This window comes from Abramis brama (assembly GCF_963993115.1).
Source record: "Abramis brama genome assembly, chromosome: 4".
In the NCBI taxonomy this organism is placed as follows: domain Eukaryota; kingdom Metazoa; phylum Chordata; class Actinopteri; order Cypriniformes; family Leuciscidae; genus Abramis; species Abramis brama.
This window is the reverse complement of record NC_139966.1, coordinates 39,841,202-39,857,248: the sequence shown is the minus strand read 5'-3', so window position 1 is coordinate 39,857,248 and position 16,047 is coordinate 39,841,202. Positions and strand designations below refer to the sequence as shown.

At 37.8% G+C, this 16,047-nt stretch overlaps 1 protein-coding gene across 1 annotated transcript in view; it reads left to right on the top strand.

The window, feature by feature from the left end:
* Window positions 1-15,632, top strand: part of LOC311081744 (thyrotropin-releasing hormone-degrading ectoenzyme-like) — a 153,289-nt gene extending 137,657 nt beyond the window's left edge. Inside the window, exons 14-19 of the mRNA XM_084112373.1 lie at window positions 1,255-1,352; window positions 1,567-1,674; window positions 5,168-5,335; window positions 11,678-11,818; window positions 12,064-12,145; window positions 13,116-15,632. Coding sequence (XP_083968499.1) covers window positions 1,255-1,352; window positions 1,567-1,674; window positions 5,168-5,335; window positions 11,678-11,818; window positions 12,064-12,145; window positions 13,116-13,259 — 741 coding nt within the window. The 3' untranslated portion in view covers window positions 13,260-15,632. The remainder of the gene's footprint in view (window positions 1-1,254; window positions 1,353-1,566; window positions 1,675-5,167; window positions 5,336-11,677; window positions 11,819-12,063; window positions 12,146-13,115) is intronic.
* Window positions 15,633-16,047: the final 415 nt, after the last annotated feature.

Below are 16,047 nucleotides of genomic sequence, written 5' to 3'. Positions count from 1 at the left end.
AAGATATACCTTCTTACGTGCGACGTTACCCGGTGCTGTCCGTGGCGATGGTGCTGAATTGGTTGATATCGATGGCTCGAGAATCAATTATTCTCTCGTGCAGGGGCTGTTTATGTGAGAAAGCGGTGTTCTTTATAAAAGAAGCACTTCAGAAATAGTTGAAATTGCATTTATTAGGACTCATGGGATATTATAAAAAATAATCCAAACTATACTAGCCTATAATAGCCTTGCCTACATATTTTAAAATTGTAGGCTATCATATATTGCTGCCATAATAACCATTTTAATTTTTTATGTGCTTTCTTCTCTTTCCCATTTTTGTTCGCTGAGGTGGAGCTGCAATGAAATATTGTTCTTGTAAATACTTTCCAGCATTTCAGTAAATAAAAGTGTACATCTCACGTACGGTGCTCGGCAGTGATCAAAAAGGATTTAAACAGTGGATTTTGAATCTCTTCTTGTAAACTCAGAGATGTGGATTCAGACGGCAATTAAATGACCACACAACCTTTTTGTCAAAAAACAGTAGGTACTAATTTGGCCAGGGATTTTTACGCGGTTGGGTGAGAAAAAACACTGATATGGATTCGGACGGCACTAAAATCACCGACTTACCCCTGTAAATGTTTAAAATACTGTACGAGCCCATGAGAAACAATATTAGCGTCCGAATAGGACTTAACTGACAGTAGCCTATGCTTTCACTGGCCTTTAAAAGCGCTCTTTAATTAAAATAAATTTATAAAATTGTATTATACAGTATAATAATATAATTAAAATTCTAACAACAATCAGTGTAATGACAATTTTATTCTTTGCATGAAAACACTTGAATTAGCCTAACTGAACACTGTCTGGGTGTATTAAAACTTCTGAAGTATATTCATATGCAACAGTGATAAGGTAAAGCTAAGAGAGGTCCAGACCAACCTTCCGAACATATGACTTACAGAAGGTATACTTAACTAAGAACGTTTCGGGAAACACGTATTAACAATAAGGTACAGCTTAAGGTGTAACTTAAGAACGACGTAGCATTAAGAAGGTTTCGGGAAACCCAGCCCTGTTATTTCAAGGGAAATTTAAATCCTGGTCTCAACATGGCAAACACTGACTCATTTTCTGCCTCTTGTTTTGTTTTGCACTTCTGTTTGGATTTTGCTTAACTTGTGTTTTATTATATTTCTTGTTTTGATTTTTGTTTTATTGTTTTGCTTTAATTATTTCCTTTGCTTTACTTTTGTTCATCAGGACTATGTTCTAAGACAGGTGGAACCAAAGTATCACAAGCTGGGCTGGCCAAGCACTTCCCCTGACGGCTCCTTCATGCAGGCGGCTTATCAGGCCGAGTGAGTCTTGAGTTTCATCTTTCTTGAATTATGCATTACAGTTATAAACTTATATGTAGTCTAAGTCAGGACACCGACATTTTAAGTCAGACATTTTCCACCTCAGAGATGAGAATAATGACATGTATTTAATTTTTCATTTTTCCCTTCCCTCCATCTTTAACTTCCTGCTGCTGTTCTTCCCTGCTGGTATCCTTCCCTCTTTCCTCTTCAGAGAGTTGCAGAGAGAGGTGATCATGCTGGCCTGCAGTTTTGGAAGCAAACACTGTCACCGCCAAGCTGTGACTCTCATTTCAGACTGGATTTCCAGCAACAAGAACAGGTGAGCAAATTTACAGAGTGACAAACACATACTGTACCATAACAGCTTTTATTCAAGTCCAGTGATTCCTGTCTTGACACAAATCCAAACGTATAGCTAAACGCCATAATGAAGTACAAGGTTTCAATTAATTCCTGTTTTGAGGTAGCTCTTCTGTAAACTTTTTCTCAATTAGTTAGTGTAAACCATAGATTACTCAGATTCACTGAATCGGCCCAACATACTAACAGTTAACAACTTGACTTGTTTTAAAAAATACCATTTAAATGTAAAAAAAAAGTTTATTTGGCCTTTTTTGTGATTTGGTGCACAACCTGGTGTTACCTCAAATTAGCATTTGCTTTTCAACCTAAGAAAAAGTACATGAATAAAAAAAAATCATCATTGAGAAACCATACTTCAACAGTGACAGCCACAGTTGTCCTTTTCGATTTGGTCAAACGCACATTACATTTCTGCAATAATATCGAGGCACAGTGCTGGAAGGAGTGTGGTGTGTGTGGACACTTTGAGGTCTGATCAATATGTCCTGCTCCTCAATCCTGCCAACATTCATAGAGTAGGAGCTTTATTCCAAGTGTCCATGGAAACACACAGTCTGATTTGTTTTCCCACAGCAATGTTCACATGCATGTATGCAGTATCACACTGTCAAACACACCAGCCCTCCGGCAGGCACTAATGGCCATGATGGAGAACAAACAGGATTGTGTTTGTGTGTCTGAAGAAATGGTTTTACCATGCACAAGATATTGTGTTTGCCCAGTTTTTCGGAAAACATTTTTTGTCCTTGAGCCAAACAGTTGGCCGCACGCCTACAAACACATGAAAGACCACACACACAGTTCATCACACATTAGCAACCTCAAATACATTGGATATTTGCTTGCTGACTTCACAATTGTGCCTTTAAATTGACAGACATACCTTAAATACACACACGGATGCTTTATTACACATATAATGTGTCACATATTGACATTGGCTTCACATAATGTGTTTTTAATGACTGGTTGAGGTCTCTAACATGACATGAGCTTCTCTGATAGCAGCAGATTGCTCTGTTTAAGAGATTTTTTGCCTATATTCTTGCTTTCAACATGTGAATACACACACAGTTGTATTCAGCCAGTGTTTGACCTGCTCAGTCAAAGATTTTCCACTCTTTTGCCCTGAAACGGCTCAATTGCTCTGTAATTATTACCCCATGGAGTCTAGTGTGAGGTTTCTGATCGTGTCTGAACTGACAGGAAGTCTCTGTACTGAACACAATCCCTCCTGATAGACGTATCATCATGTGGACAGCTTAGTTTAATTCTCTGACAGAGTGTTAGAGCTCATGAAAGGCACCTAAAATGCTTTAGTTTCTCATGTACGACTGTCAAGTCAACAGATGAAAAGAAATTATTTCTGAAATGCATCTGCTAGAGTTGCTGCCTTTCTTCTCGACTGTTTTTATGGTATTAGTTTTAGCATACTTTTAATAGTATTATAATTTTGACTAATTTAGCATTTTATTGAATGTGCCTTAACTGTTCTTAATTGTTTTTCAAACTGTGCCTCTGTGATCTGCCAGATGTGTCCTTCATTGTCCTTTCTTCAAAAATGACCCCTAGTCCTGCTGGGATAATAAAAAGAATCTGTTCAGTTTGATATTCAGGGATAAGCAGCACATAAAAGAGGAATGCGTTGACCTTTATGTCTTTTTATGGTTTAGGTGATGATAATGTCACAGGAATGACCCAGCAGAGTTTATGAGCTGCAAAGAAAGGCTTCAGATCACTGTGAAGCCAAAGACAAACTCTGACAAAACCTCCTCATGTGCTTTATTGATTAAAAACAAGATACCACAGACTGAGAAAAGAAGACAGGGCTGAAAATAAAGTCAGACGCTTCTGTCGAGGGAAACTGAAGCAGCTATGTTTTTTTTTTGTTTTTTTTTTATAGTGCATCATATAGATGCTATTTAGTCTCTATTTGAAACAATAAAGTCTCAAATATTGTAAAATACACAAACTTTGTACATTGTTTCAAGAACACAAGTGTCTCACAGACAAATAAGTTCTAGAGGTATATACGAATCTAATAAGAGTGTTTTATTATAAATGTGTTGCCTCCAAACAGCCACATTATACAGAAAACCATTATATTCATGTTATAATATTTGAAGTAAAAACTAGATTGATGGATTGTGTTCTCTACCATTTTCATTCTGAAAATATTGAATAAGTCATGAATTTTCCAGGTATAATGGCAGCTAACGGAACGGCACAAATATTATTGTTTAACTGCGTTTCTGAATTCGCTTAGACTTCCTGTCAGTGGCAGTCATAAACAAGACATCACCTTCACAGGTGTGGTAATTTCAGTCTATACGGCAATTGGATGTGACATGATTTTATATCTTACTGAATGTGCCGTTCTCTGTATTGCTACATTGAAAACTCCCAGAGGCTCCGACGGCTCATCCAGAATCAGCAGGTCTTTATTGCGCTTTGTTTGAGCAAATCAAAAGTTCAGTCACTGTATCGCTACAGCTCCTCCAGAGGTTTAATATTATTTCTTCTTCCTGTACGAATATTACATGCATCGTCTCACAGCCTGAGAGACTTTTCTTTCTGAGTTCTTCTACTGTAGACTGTTATTCTTTTCTGAGATTTATAACCAGATGATATTATGGGTCCATTCAGAGGTCATACTTATAACCTGTATATCTCTTGATTATATATATATATTGCATTGTGACTCACTTTGGGAGGCCTGCAGTGATGATTTGGGTCCAATCTTCCCCCACTTAAATGATTAACTTTAGAAAATATCAGCAAATTAGATCAGCTGGTGTGTTATTATGAACATTTCTTGCTGTGACAGAATTCTAAGTGATTGCAGATAGCAGAAGACCACTTGAGCCAAAGTGGTCCATTTGAAATCTTAAATCTTTTATTTAAAATTATAGACAGACAATTTGAGCAGAAAGAAGAAACCGCACAACACACCTCAAATTCTCACATAAGCGTACAAATAAAAACATGCAAAAATACACTCACACTGTTTTTCATTGATTCTGAGGTGAAACATTGACTTGTGACCTGTTATCTTTGAACAACCATGAGGACTAAACAAATTGCTGCTGTTTTAGAAAAAATCTCTCTTCGGGAAAATGTATTTATCAGGAATTAGAACAAGAATTGCACAATGTGATCTGCCATGTGAATCTAATGTAAACATCAGTGAATGTTTAATGAACAAGCAAGCACCATTGAGTGTGCATATATTCCAATCAATGTATCACAATTTGTCACTATTTTCTCTGGACTTTAAAAGTAAATTTTTGTTTTCTATTAAAGTTTTTGACTCCATCAATACATGTTACATGTATTTAAATGCTAATGATATTATTTACTAGCTGTGAATGTTTACCTCAAAATATCCAAACATAAATGTGAAGTCAGCTTGTGACTTCAATCAGATATTTCAATCTTCTGTCCCACAGGATTCCACCTAATGTGCGGGACATTGTGTACTGCACAGGCGTGTCTCTGATGGATGAGGACGTGTGGGAGTTTATCTGGATGAAGTTTCATTCTTCTACAGCCATCTCTGAGAAGAAGGTTCTTCTGGAGGCCTTGACCTGCAGTGATAACATCTTCTTGCTCAACAGGTCAATCGACACTCTTACCAACTCATTGGCAATAACACGATGAGGCAAAGAAATTCAAATAACAAGTTACTGGAGCATAACACAATGCTCAATCAGTCTTAGCGGGAAGGTTTAGCATCTAAAACAAATCTTCCAAATTGCCATTCTATTGATAGCAAGAAGTATCTGTAAGTCTCTGGAGGATGTACGGCACTCCTCTGACTATAACTCTGTTTGTAGTCTGCTTTACCTCATAAAGTAATCCGATTCAATCCCTTCCACCACATCATGTCGCTCACACCAGCAGAGCTGCACTCACTCCTCTCACAGGGCTGTAAAAACAATGGCTGCCGTAGGGGCTTTTCCCACAAGTCTCCATGGCGCCTTAAATCCTCTCCCGACTCAATAGTTGGATGAGGACGGTGACGGATTACACCCTGTCCAGCCCAGACGAGGATCTCACAGCCCACACATATTTTGAAGCAGTTCTCTTCGGATTCACTGTGGGTTTGACATCTCCATTTATTCAGTTGCATTTGGTCATTGTTTTATAGATATGAGAGAAAGAAACTTGCCCATATAAAGAGACCCACCCTGACCCCTCTCTGCAGTGAGTGTTCAGCACTCAACAGGTTAATTTCCGTGGGAATCTTCAGCATGAGTCTGTTTAAAGGGATGTGGTTTACCTCGCTAGAGGAAGAATATGAATAGTGCCACACTTAACAAGCACACATTTCCATTCATTACATCAAGGCATCTTCATGTTAAAATACTTTTTATCAAATTACGGTCAGCAAGGAACCTTTTCATTTTTTTGTATTGTGCTAATTTCATTCCCTGAAGCTAAAATCAATGAGCATTACAAGCTCTCAGTGATCCATGACTCGGGTGTCATACACAGTACACCTAGATACAACATCTAAAAGGCAGCTGAACCATGAATACAAAATCCTCTGCAGGAACCTCCAGCATTCTCCTACAATACAAACTCATGAAGGCCACGTGCTTCTGATGGCCACTTATCAAGTAGTACTCTATGTGTTTCTGTATCAACATACCTTTCAACCAGTGTGATTGATGGGTTCCGTTTAGATGTTAGAGACTGACTAAGGGTTGATGTTGAAGCTTGAAATATAATGCACCCTTCCTTCTGATTTGTAGTTGAGTTGTAATTGAGACCAGGGTTGCATTTCCCAAAGCCAACTATGGTCGCAATTTCTATGGTCGACCCTCTTCTTGTCTTGGCCTTTAATCAAACTCTATTGAGCTAGGCTTGACTATATAGCACTGCTATTGGTTAAACTCTAAACTAATACTGAGCCTTATGCCATTGAAATCTTTGGCTCAAGATGATCAAAACATATCTTCGATTTCATTTCTGTATGCACATTTTTCTGCCATCTTGGATTTTCAAAAAAAATCTACTTTTTCATACTCCTCATAGGCCATTTGCCCAATAACATTGAAAACATATTTGTCTTTGTGTGTGTGTGTGTGTGTGTGTGTGTGTGTGTGTGTGTGTGTGTGTGTGTGTGTGTGTGTGTGTGTGTGTGTGGGTGTGTGTGTGGGTGTGTGTGTGAGGGTGTGTGTGTAAGCATGCTTAATGGAGTTAACATGGAAAATTGCCTTGCTTTAGTGGAGATTACTGTTGGAAACAAACACTTTTAAAATTAAAGTGAGCCAATGAGTGGTCCTCTGCTGCCATCTGTTGGTTATAATCATAATTTTGCCATTGTACTCACTAATTTAGTTCTTTTCACAGGTTTTGATTTTGCATTCATATTAAGACATTATAAAATCACTATTATAACTCAATCACATTTTGTCTAAGTTTATCACTTCATTTGTATTGAACTCTCAGTTTTGACAATAGTGCCACACTTTGAGTAATGTGAAACCTGAAAATGGTGTTACTTGCAGAGGGGACTTGCAGTATACATTTTTTAGCCATTATTTATTCCAAATATCTGTATCTACAACAAAATATGTGTGCACGTGTATGTGTGTGTGTAAGCATGCTTATTGTGTATCAAGTACTATGTTCAAGCCTTTCTTTTCTGTATGTGCATTTTAACGTATTCTTTTTTGTGCATATTTGATGGTGTCAGCCCTACATTTCAGGTCGACATAAACCCTAACAGCACAGATGGCATAAAGGTCTTAAAACGCTTGAACCCTGTTAATTACTGCTTGCGGCTATATTCTTTTAATAAAATTCTCTTAATTACAGCCAGCTTGAAAGTTTTTGGGACATATCCTAATGACAATGATTAATAAATAATTAGTATTAAGAAGAGGATCCACAACTTCTGGAAGCATCTTTCAATAGCTTAGTCAGTATAGGGTCCAATTTGGATGATTTAGCAAGTTTAGACCATTCTTCCTCTCCTATTGTCACAGTATATAAACGCACAAAGATGAAGATTCCAAAAGGCTTAAATTCAATACACAGGTAATTCAAACATTGGGTAGCTTCAGCATAACACAGACAAGACCAGACAAATTTAACTGAATCACAGGAACTTAAATACACAGGCAAACGAGGTGATCAATGACGACACAGCTGAATGTGATGGCAAATCATATTAGTTACCATGACAACCAAGGAGAAGCGGGAAAACTGAACAAAGGAAAACAGGAACTAGTGAATGGAAACTACTGTTGCGTCTCAATTCGCTTACTTATACTACGCCCTAAAAGTATGTACTCTTTTCGTGAAGAAAAAGTATATACTTTTGAGTGTATAGCAGGAGAGTAGACAAGCTTTGGGACATACTATCACGTCATATGATTGCGTCTTTAACGGTTGCTCTGTGTCGCATCCTGTCACAGTAAACTGGCCTGTCAATCATCTTGTCAAAGATAAAATCACACGTTGATCTGCAGTCGCAGTCTTTCTTGCAGAGAACTCTCCTCATATTAATGCATAGTGATGCATTTAAAAGCAAATGGCCAAACGGATCTTTATAAAAGTCCACATTGTTGTTGCAGATGAAATATATAGAGGTGTAAAGTCCAGGGGTCAGAAAGTAGAAGTCCTGCCATATGTTTATTGCACCAATGAATTCAGCCAGATTTCACTAATTAGTTCTATCTCCTGGCTGAAAAACTGTGCTAATTAGCAAATCCAGGTGATTGGAACAAAATACTGTAGAGGACTTTTACTTTCTGAACCTGGACTTTACACCTCTGGATATATAACACGGATAACATTAAAGAAATTTGATTAGTCACTCAAACCTTTATCTAAACCTCTCACCGTCGGTCGCGCATATCCGCCATGTTTTTTTTTTTCATGTAGTTTTTAACACTTTTTACTCATGTTTGTAGTTCCTCCTCCAAAGCCCAATGAGTTGTGGGTAATATTAGCCTTTATAGTGAGCATGGATCCACACTTCGAAAATCCACCGGAAATAGTAGGCCATACTGTCCACGTGATGATAGTAGGCCATACCATACTAACACCATACTATGCTTTGGGACACATTATTTAAATCTCACATACAGTTTAGGATGGATAGTATGGACATTGAGACGCAGGGCAAAAGTCCAAAAACTAAACTAAACACACAGATAACAGATAACTAGAGCTGCTAGACCAGGGATTGTCAAGTCTGGCCTTCGAGGTCCACTTTCCACTAATCCTGAAGACCTTGATAAGTTTGATCAAGTGTGTTTGATTAGGACTGGAATTATAATTTTCATTTAATTTCACTGACGGTCAGAGTTTAGAATCCCTGTGCTAGACCATTTTGGCTGGTAGTTTGCATCTGCTTAAGGTGGTTTCCCATTTTCCAAAAACACAAATGGTAGAAGCTTTTTTGAGAAAACTGCAAAGAAAAGGCCAAGAAAACGTTTTTTTTGTTTTGTTTGTTTTTTGTTTTTTCACAACAGAAAAAATTCTGAATATTAGCAAATGATGTGGGGTGAGAGCAGCAATAGTGATGTGATGGTGTTGAAAGTGCCAGACATCATTGCTAGAAAAAAAACAGGCGCTAGCAACACTCACATGCTAATTAGAAACTGGCACCTATTGCTACACTGCATGGTGTTAGCATGATGTGTGAAGAACCTGTAGCTGAATTTATATCATCTCGAAGAAAAAAACAGCAGCTCTTGACTGTCCTCTGAGAATTTTGGAGCTCTACACTTGAATTCCCATGAAATAAAGGTTTTTACCATCTCTGTGCATGTAACGCACTATTAGTCATCGTTGCATAGTGAGGATTTAGTGTTGTTTATGTGCTTCAAATATCTCTCATTTCTGATATTTGTTTTAGTGTGCATAAGATATTTTAAATATTTCATGACTACTGCAGCATTCAGACATCTACCTTTGCTCTAGTGTTGGACTTAAACGACAGGACCTCTAGCAGCAGTTCACTGATTTTAGACACACTTAAATTTCACACAGCATGCACAAGCAAAGCCCCCCGTCCCAGATGAGCTGTGTGTGAGAATGTGTGTGTTTGTGATATTTAATCTACCGCAGAGAAAACTGGCCTGTGTTTGGAGTGAGCTAGTAAACGTGCTTCAATCACTGAGTCTGAAGGATGGGGTGTATGGACTCTGTGTTTAGTATTGATTTCTATGGCATGAAGTAAATTGTATCCCCCTCCTCCAATATTAGTTTTTTGTGATCTAGTGGGCTGAAAACAATTTCTCTCCGCTACTGGAATCTCACCTCTGCTCTGACTGCTAAACTAGAGATGTTATGCAGCCTTAGAGACTGAATGAAAATATCGTAGCGTGCTGCTTACTGAATACCGTGAACTGTCTACAGTATACTATTTATTTATTTTTTTAATAATGTAAAATATTGTAAATTATGGCACGTCCTGATTTTGCAGAGTTAGGCGCGTTCCTGGGTCAACATATTCAGTCTATCCTCGGAACAACATTCCTGTTTAAAAATTAAATCCTAACCATATCCTCACCCCTAAACCTAACCCTACGGGTTTTTCCCTAAAATCAGAGGGAACTGACAGGTGAATAACACTGATGTAGAAGCACCTACATGTAACCCTGGTTGTAAGCTTGAACTTGACATAAACTGTAAACTTGTCCCTCAAATCTGATTGGTTGATTGGAATGTTGTTCCAGGATCGACAAAGATGTATAAACACTAGGAATGGATGGTCAGTTCAAGCTCATTGCATTGTGGGATACAGTATTACACACAGTGTGCTCTGACTGTATACTGTATTTTGGTAAATGTAGGTATCCTTCACATATAGAAAACGTACATGCTGTGCACAGTGTACATACTGTATACTCAAGACAGTAGTATGCTAAAATAAACATGCTGATCTGAACTTAAAAAGTGATTGTAGAATTAGCACAGCAAAGAAACTCGCGTTCACACTTGTCCACAGAGGAAGCAGGTTGTCACGTTTGCGAGCTGTGAAGCTGCCGTCCACACACAGATGTGTTTGTCACCGTGGCGATAATCTCCAGGGTGTTTGTGAAAAGGTGCTACAAATGACTCGACGACGAAAGAAAGTCAAAAGCCCAAAAGAGCAGTTGAACTGAAATAACAAACCAAACCACATGAAGCAATTACCCCACTTGTTATTGCAAATTGAAAACTTGTGCACCGTGGAAGCGTCTTTATGTGTAACACCTCATTTCCTATTTCTTCCTTTTTCATCTACTTGACATTTCGCACCAATTTGAATCGAATGGGTCTATCTGCGTTTGATTTGGGCTTCTCAGGTTAATTACTTTTTGAAGATGCTGACTCACAGTATTGAGAACATATTTGAATAATTGTGTTTCGCCAGGCCTGTCAGTGGCTGTCTTTAATGAAAACGGGGAAGAATAATGTGTTTTGTATCTCAGATTTACCCGAGCTTAAAACTAGCATAGAAATAATAGCAAAATTGATTAGAATGACTTAATTAGAAAAGACACGATAATGTTCATGATAATAGCTGTATTTGTCAAATAGCAGCCATTAATAAGGCAAGTATTTTGGAGCCAAGTCCTTCCTAGCATAAGAGCGCAATTATTGAAGTATATAATTTTTTTGAGTATTATCATTTTGGTCAAAACACATTCAAGATTGTTGATTATTTTCTGTATCCACTGTTATTGTTATATATCACTTCACCACATTCTTTTCAAAGTAACCATCTGCTAAGCTCCGCCCACTTCGGGGTTTTGTATGTGTCATGGGAATTAATTGGAGTGCAATTTCCATGGGGCTTATGAAGTGCTAAAAATTGTGTTTAATAAAGATTTAAAATCACTTAATGAAGTTTTACAGTCCACACCATGGCCGCATTACCAGTTAATTTAAAATAATTCAGCCTTGTCAATTATTCCTCATTTATTGTCTTCCATTTATTGTGTTGTCCACAGGCTCCTGAATCTGTCCCTCACCTCTGACCTGGTGCCGGATCAGGACGTGATCGATGTCATCATACACGTGGGCCGCAATCCGCTGGGAAGACATTTAGCATGGAGATATTTCCGTGAGAAGTGGGACATATTGAATTCCAGGTGAATGTAGCTTCATTCATCTCTGTTTATCAGTGACTTTAACCTTCCTCTCAGTCCCTGAGATGAATTTTACATTCGCACGTTCATAAGATATGTATTAGTCAATGTTATTTCTTGTTTGTGGTTGGAGGACCAGAGAGCATTATGGGAAATATCTATTGGTGTTTGTTTGCTACCAAGCTCATTAAAATGGTGCTCCAGTGTTTTTAATGACAGAGCTTGAACTCCATGTCTCTCATTCGCAGGTATGGAGAAGCTTTATTTATGAACTCAAAATTAATCAGCGGCGTGACGGAGTTTCTCAACACCGAGGCCGAGTTGAATGAGGTGAGTCTGGATTTATACACCATCCTGGGTCTTCTACACCTCCATTCAATCTAAAGCACTAATGAACTATTGACCAATCTTCGTGGAACATTAATACTTACAAGAAACATTGGTCAGCAAAATTCCTGAGATGGAGAAAATGAGTAAAAGTAAACTTTGAAGCCTGCAGAAATGTGCTCTGGTCTGTTTCGTTGGGTTATTTCCTCGTTGTAACCGCTTAACCATATTACAGGAAATAGAACGTATATTCACTTATTCAAATTCATTCAGCTTCAGTCCCAGAGGACACAGACTGCTGATGCTTCTCACTGCAGCGCAGCACTTTCTCATCCAGCTGACTTCGCCTTCCACATTTTATCATTCACACAGCGATAATACGAACCCCCTCAGTGTTTTCTTAAACAGAGCATTAGCATACTGTCATTGACAATCAGCTGCTGCCAGAGCACTTCATCCACAGATTCACCATTAGATAGGTGATACTTTGAACGCTGTAGGTTTCAATTGATTGTCTTATTCCTTTTGAAAATGTTTATGAACAAACAGATTTTTTTAAATAGTTCAACACCAGAATAGCAATTTAAATACTTAATCCCAGCGCATATTCGTTTATGTAGATCTCATGACCTCAGGAAGTGGGAATTGTTTTGTAATGTGTCATTTAGTAAATTGAGATTTTTATGTTTTTAATTGCCGTTTTTTTGACAGACCCCCAAGTGTCTTTCTCTTCCACAAAAACAACACAGATAATTCTGTTTACTTCAAATCCATTCCCACTCCTCATTATCATAAACATCACTGTTATCTGCTAAATTGCATGTCAGGCATTTGCATGTAAATGCGTCGTATATTCGGACGCTGTTTAACTATCAGAGATGAAGGTGCCACTTACTCACAAAACTCTCTATATCTGATCCATCAGACACAGTATGATTATCATGTTAATGAAAACTGTTTATCTTCTCCTCAGCTGAAAGAGTTCATCCTGACCAGCGGTGGAGAGTCGGCACCTGCGTTCGCTCGAGCCGTTGAGATCGTTCAAGCTAATGTAAAGTGGCACATCCTGTTCCAGCAGCAGTTTTACAGATGGCTGCGAAAAGCTCCTGACGGTTAACACAACATTAAGCATAGAGTGCTTTATTAGCATGAAAACTCATGGCCAGTGACGTTGGGAGATATAAGTGAAATAAAAAAAAATAAAAAAATCGGAAAATCTACTCTGGACTCTGAGAACCGGAAAAAAAAAGAGCTTTCATTTCCCTGTTCTTTTTGAAACGACCAGGCCCTCACAGACCAGGAAGAATGGATTGGCTGAAAAACACTGAAGGAATCAACGCTGGAAATTGCATGCAGGCGTACGTTGGTAGCGAAAGACGATTCACAATCCATTTTCTCCTCGTATTTTGCATGAAAGTCATTTCCTTCTGCCAGTCATTCAGTTTGCTGAAGTTTGATGTTTTCCGAGTCCTAAGAATATCGGATTTGCTTTGAAGACCAGACGGCGGTACAAAGAGATTGCTCTTCAGTATATATAAACACGGTTTAGATTAAGCACAAAGACGTGACAATCATCAGTGTTTTGATTGGAACAGGACGAGGAGGACAAAGAGGAGAAACATTCATGTAGCCTTTTCTCTCTCTAAAGCCATAAAAGGGGAGCAGACTGAATTTTATCTCTTGTACAGATGACGTTTATTGTTTGATCAATTGACTGCACTCTGCGGTCGTCAGAAGAGGGAATCTTCTATCGAGCGTTCGGGTCCTAGCTAAAGCGGTGATGGTTTAACCCGCTGGTGTCCAGGATCATTCGCATTCTCATAGTGTTGCTCTTTGCTCTCCTGTTTTCGGAGGGTTTGTCCTTGAATATGGTGTGTCTGTTTGAGTGGAAAAAAATAATCAGTGTGTCGATATTTTCATGTATAATTCATTGATTCGCTGGAGGGAGGTCGATGCAGTCAATGCAGTGCTGAGATGTGTTATGAGTCATGAACACTGTGGGGTTCTGAATGGATGGTTATCATGGAGACCAATTATAAGGTTTCCATTGTTTTATCTTTTTTTCCATCTTTTTTTTATATTTTCTTTATTTTTTTATGAACATGAATTGTTAAACGTGGAGCATTCCTATTGAAAATTGTATAGTGGTTGACCGATATAGGGGGGTTATGTATTTTTGACTTGTTTTCCATTGAGAATATTCAAAAATATCCGTTAAGCAAGACAAATCTACATTTGAAGCAAAATTGCATACGATAATGCTTTTCAGAGAATATACCTTGAAATTAATTTGTCTTCTTACTCAAATTGTTTCATTTGATTGTTAAGCATCTACATGTGCAATATTTTGTCTTTTTTAAAGCAAATTTATCTTATTTTAACGATGCCCGATTACCAGTCTATCTGTAATTAAATGCAATGACAGCAAGACAGATGTAAAGAAATTCACTGAAATGACAATTTTATACAATATTTACTCAAAATTCAGCAAAACTTACATATTTTCCATCAACAATCATACTGTGTATTAACGCACATTAATTGGCAAAATCGACCAGCAACCGCTAATCTGAAATTGGTCAGTTATCAGCCAATCAGGCGTCCTGGTCGCTATATCAGTCCATCACTAATGTATGTGACTCAGGCTTGGGCAAAATTCAGAATTGAAGAATCCAGTCTCTTGGCTGGAATGTATTGAAATACAATAACAGCGAAATGCATTAGTCTGACATAAGGTATGTGACAAAATATAAATAATTACATCATTCATTTTGACTTTTCATTATTTATTCCCTTTATTCATTTTCTTAACTAAGTTCAGTACTATCAAAATCAACAAAAAATATGGGGAAAATCAACAAAAAATATGGGGAAGCCATACTTAACCATTTGTTTCTGGAAATACCTAATATACTGTGTGTATGAATGGTAAAATTTACATCACATTTACACATTTGTTTTTGGTCATTTATACTGGAAAAGTTATTTCTTAGAAACTACAGTACGAAAGTGCTTACTGTATGTGAATTAATTTAATTTAATTCTGCATCCTCTTTGCTACCTCAATTCCAACTCAATTCAAATTCAGGAATTTAACTGTAATTCATAAAGCATTCTCAATTCAATTCTGAATGGTGCACAACCCTGGTGACTTCAGAGACCATAAATAGTATCCTCTATCCAGCCTGTGAATCTCTCAAGGAATAAAAAAACTGGGAAACATAGGCCACTCTTTAAATGACTGGCTGAGTATTTAGTGAAATCCCCAGACAAGACCCTTTAGTTGGATACTTTAAAGTTGTAAGTCGCCTGTGTAATATCAGAATGATCCAACGTACATGTCCAGCCTTTTTATTTCCCTCCTTTCATGTTTTGTTTTTGTGTTTGACGTAAAGCTCTCTTTTGTTTCTAAATTAGAGATAATATCCTCTGTGTTTTGAGCAGAGCTGCTTAGAGATTTTAATGCTTACAATAAATTATTTTGTACAGTAACGCATCCTCGTCTAACTGTGTCTGTTATTGAGAGCAACCTCGATCCAGAGCTACTCTCTGCCTGCTGCTTCAGTGCTTATGCTATTACAGGAAATTTCTGTCTTTGGGGCCAAGCATCAAAGGTTCTTGCTGTTGAGGGGTTAGCTAGGTTACGGCCCAACTTTACAGTGCCTCCAACAGCTCAATTTTCAATCATTTATCTGCTGATACCCTTTTAACCTTTTAGACATGACACAAATTTTGGTCACACTTTAGATCAGGGTCCAAATCTTACTATTAATTAACTATTAACTACGATGTTTGCCTCAATAAACTCCTAATTACTGTTTATTAATAGTTAATAAGGTAGTTGTTAAGTTTAGGGATTGGGTATATGGGATGCTGAATATGGTCATGCAGAATAAAGCATTCAT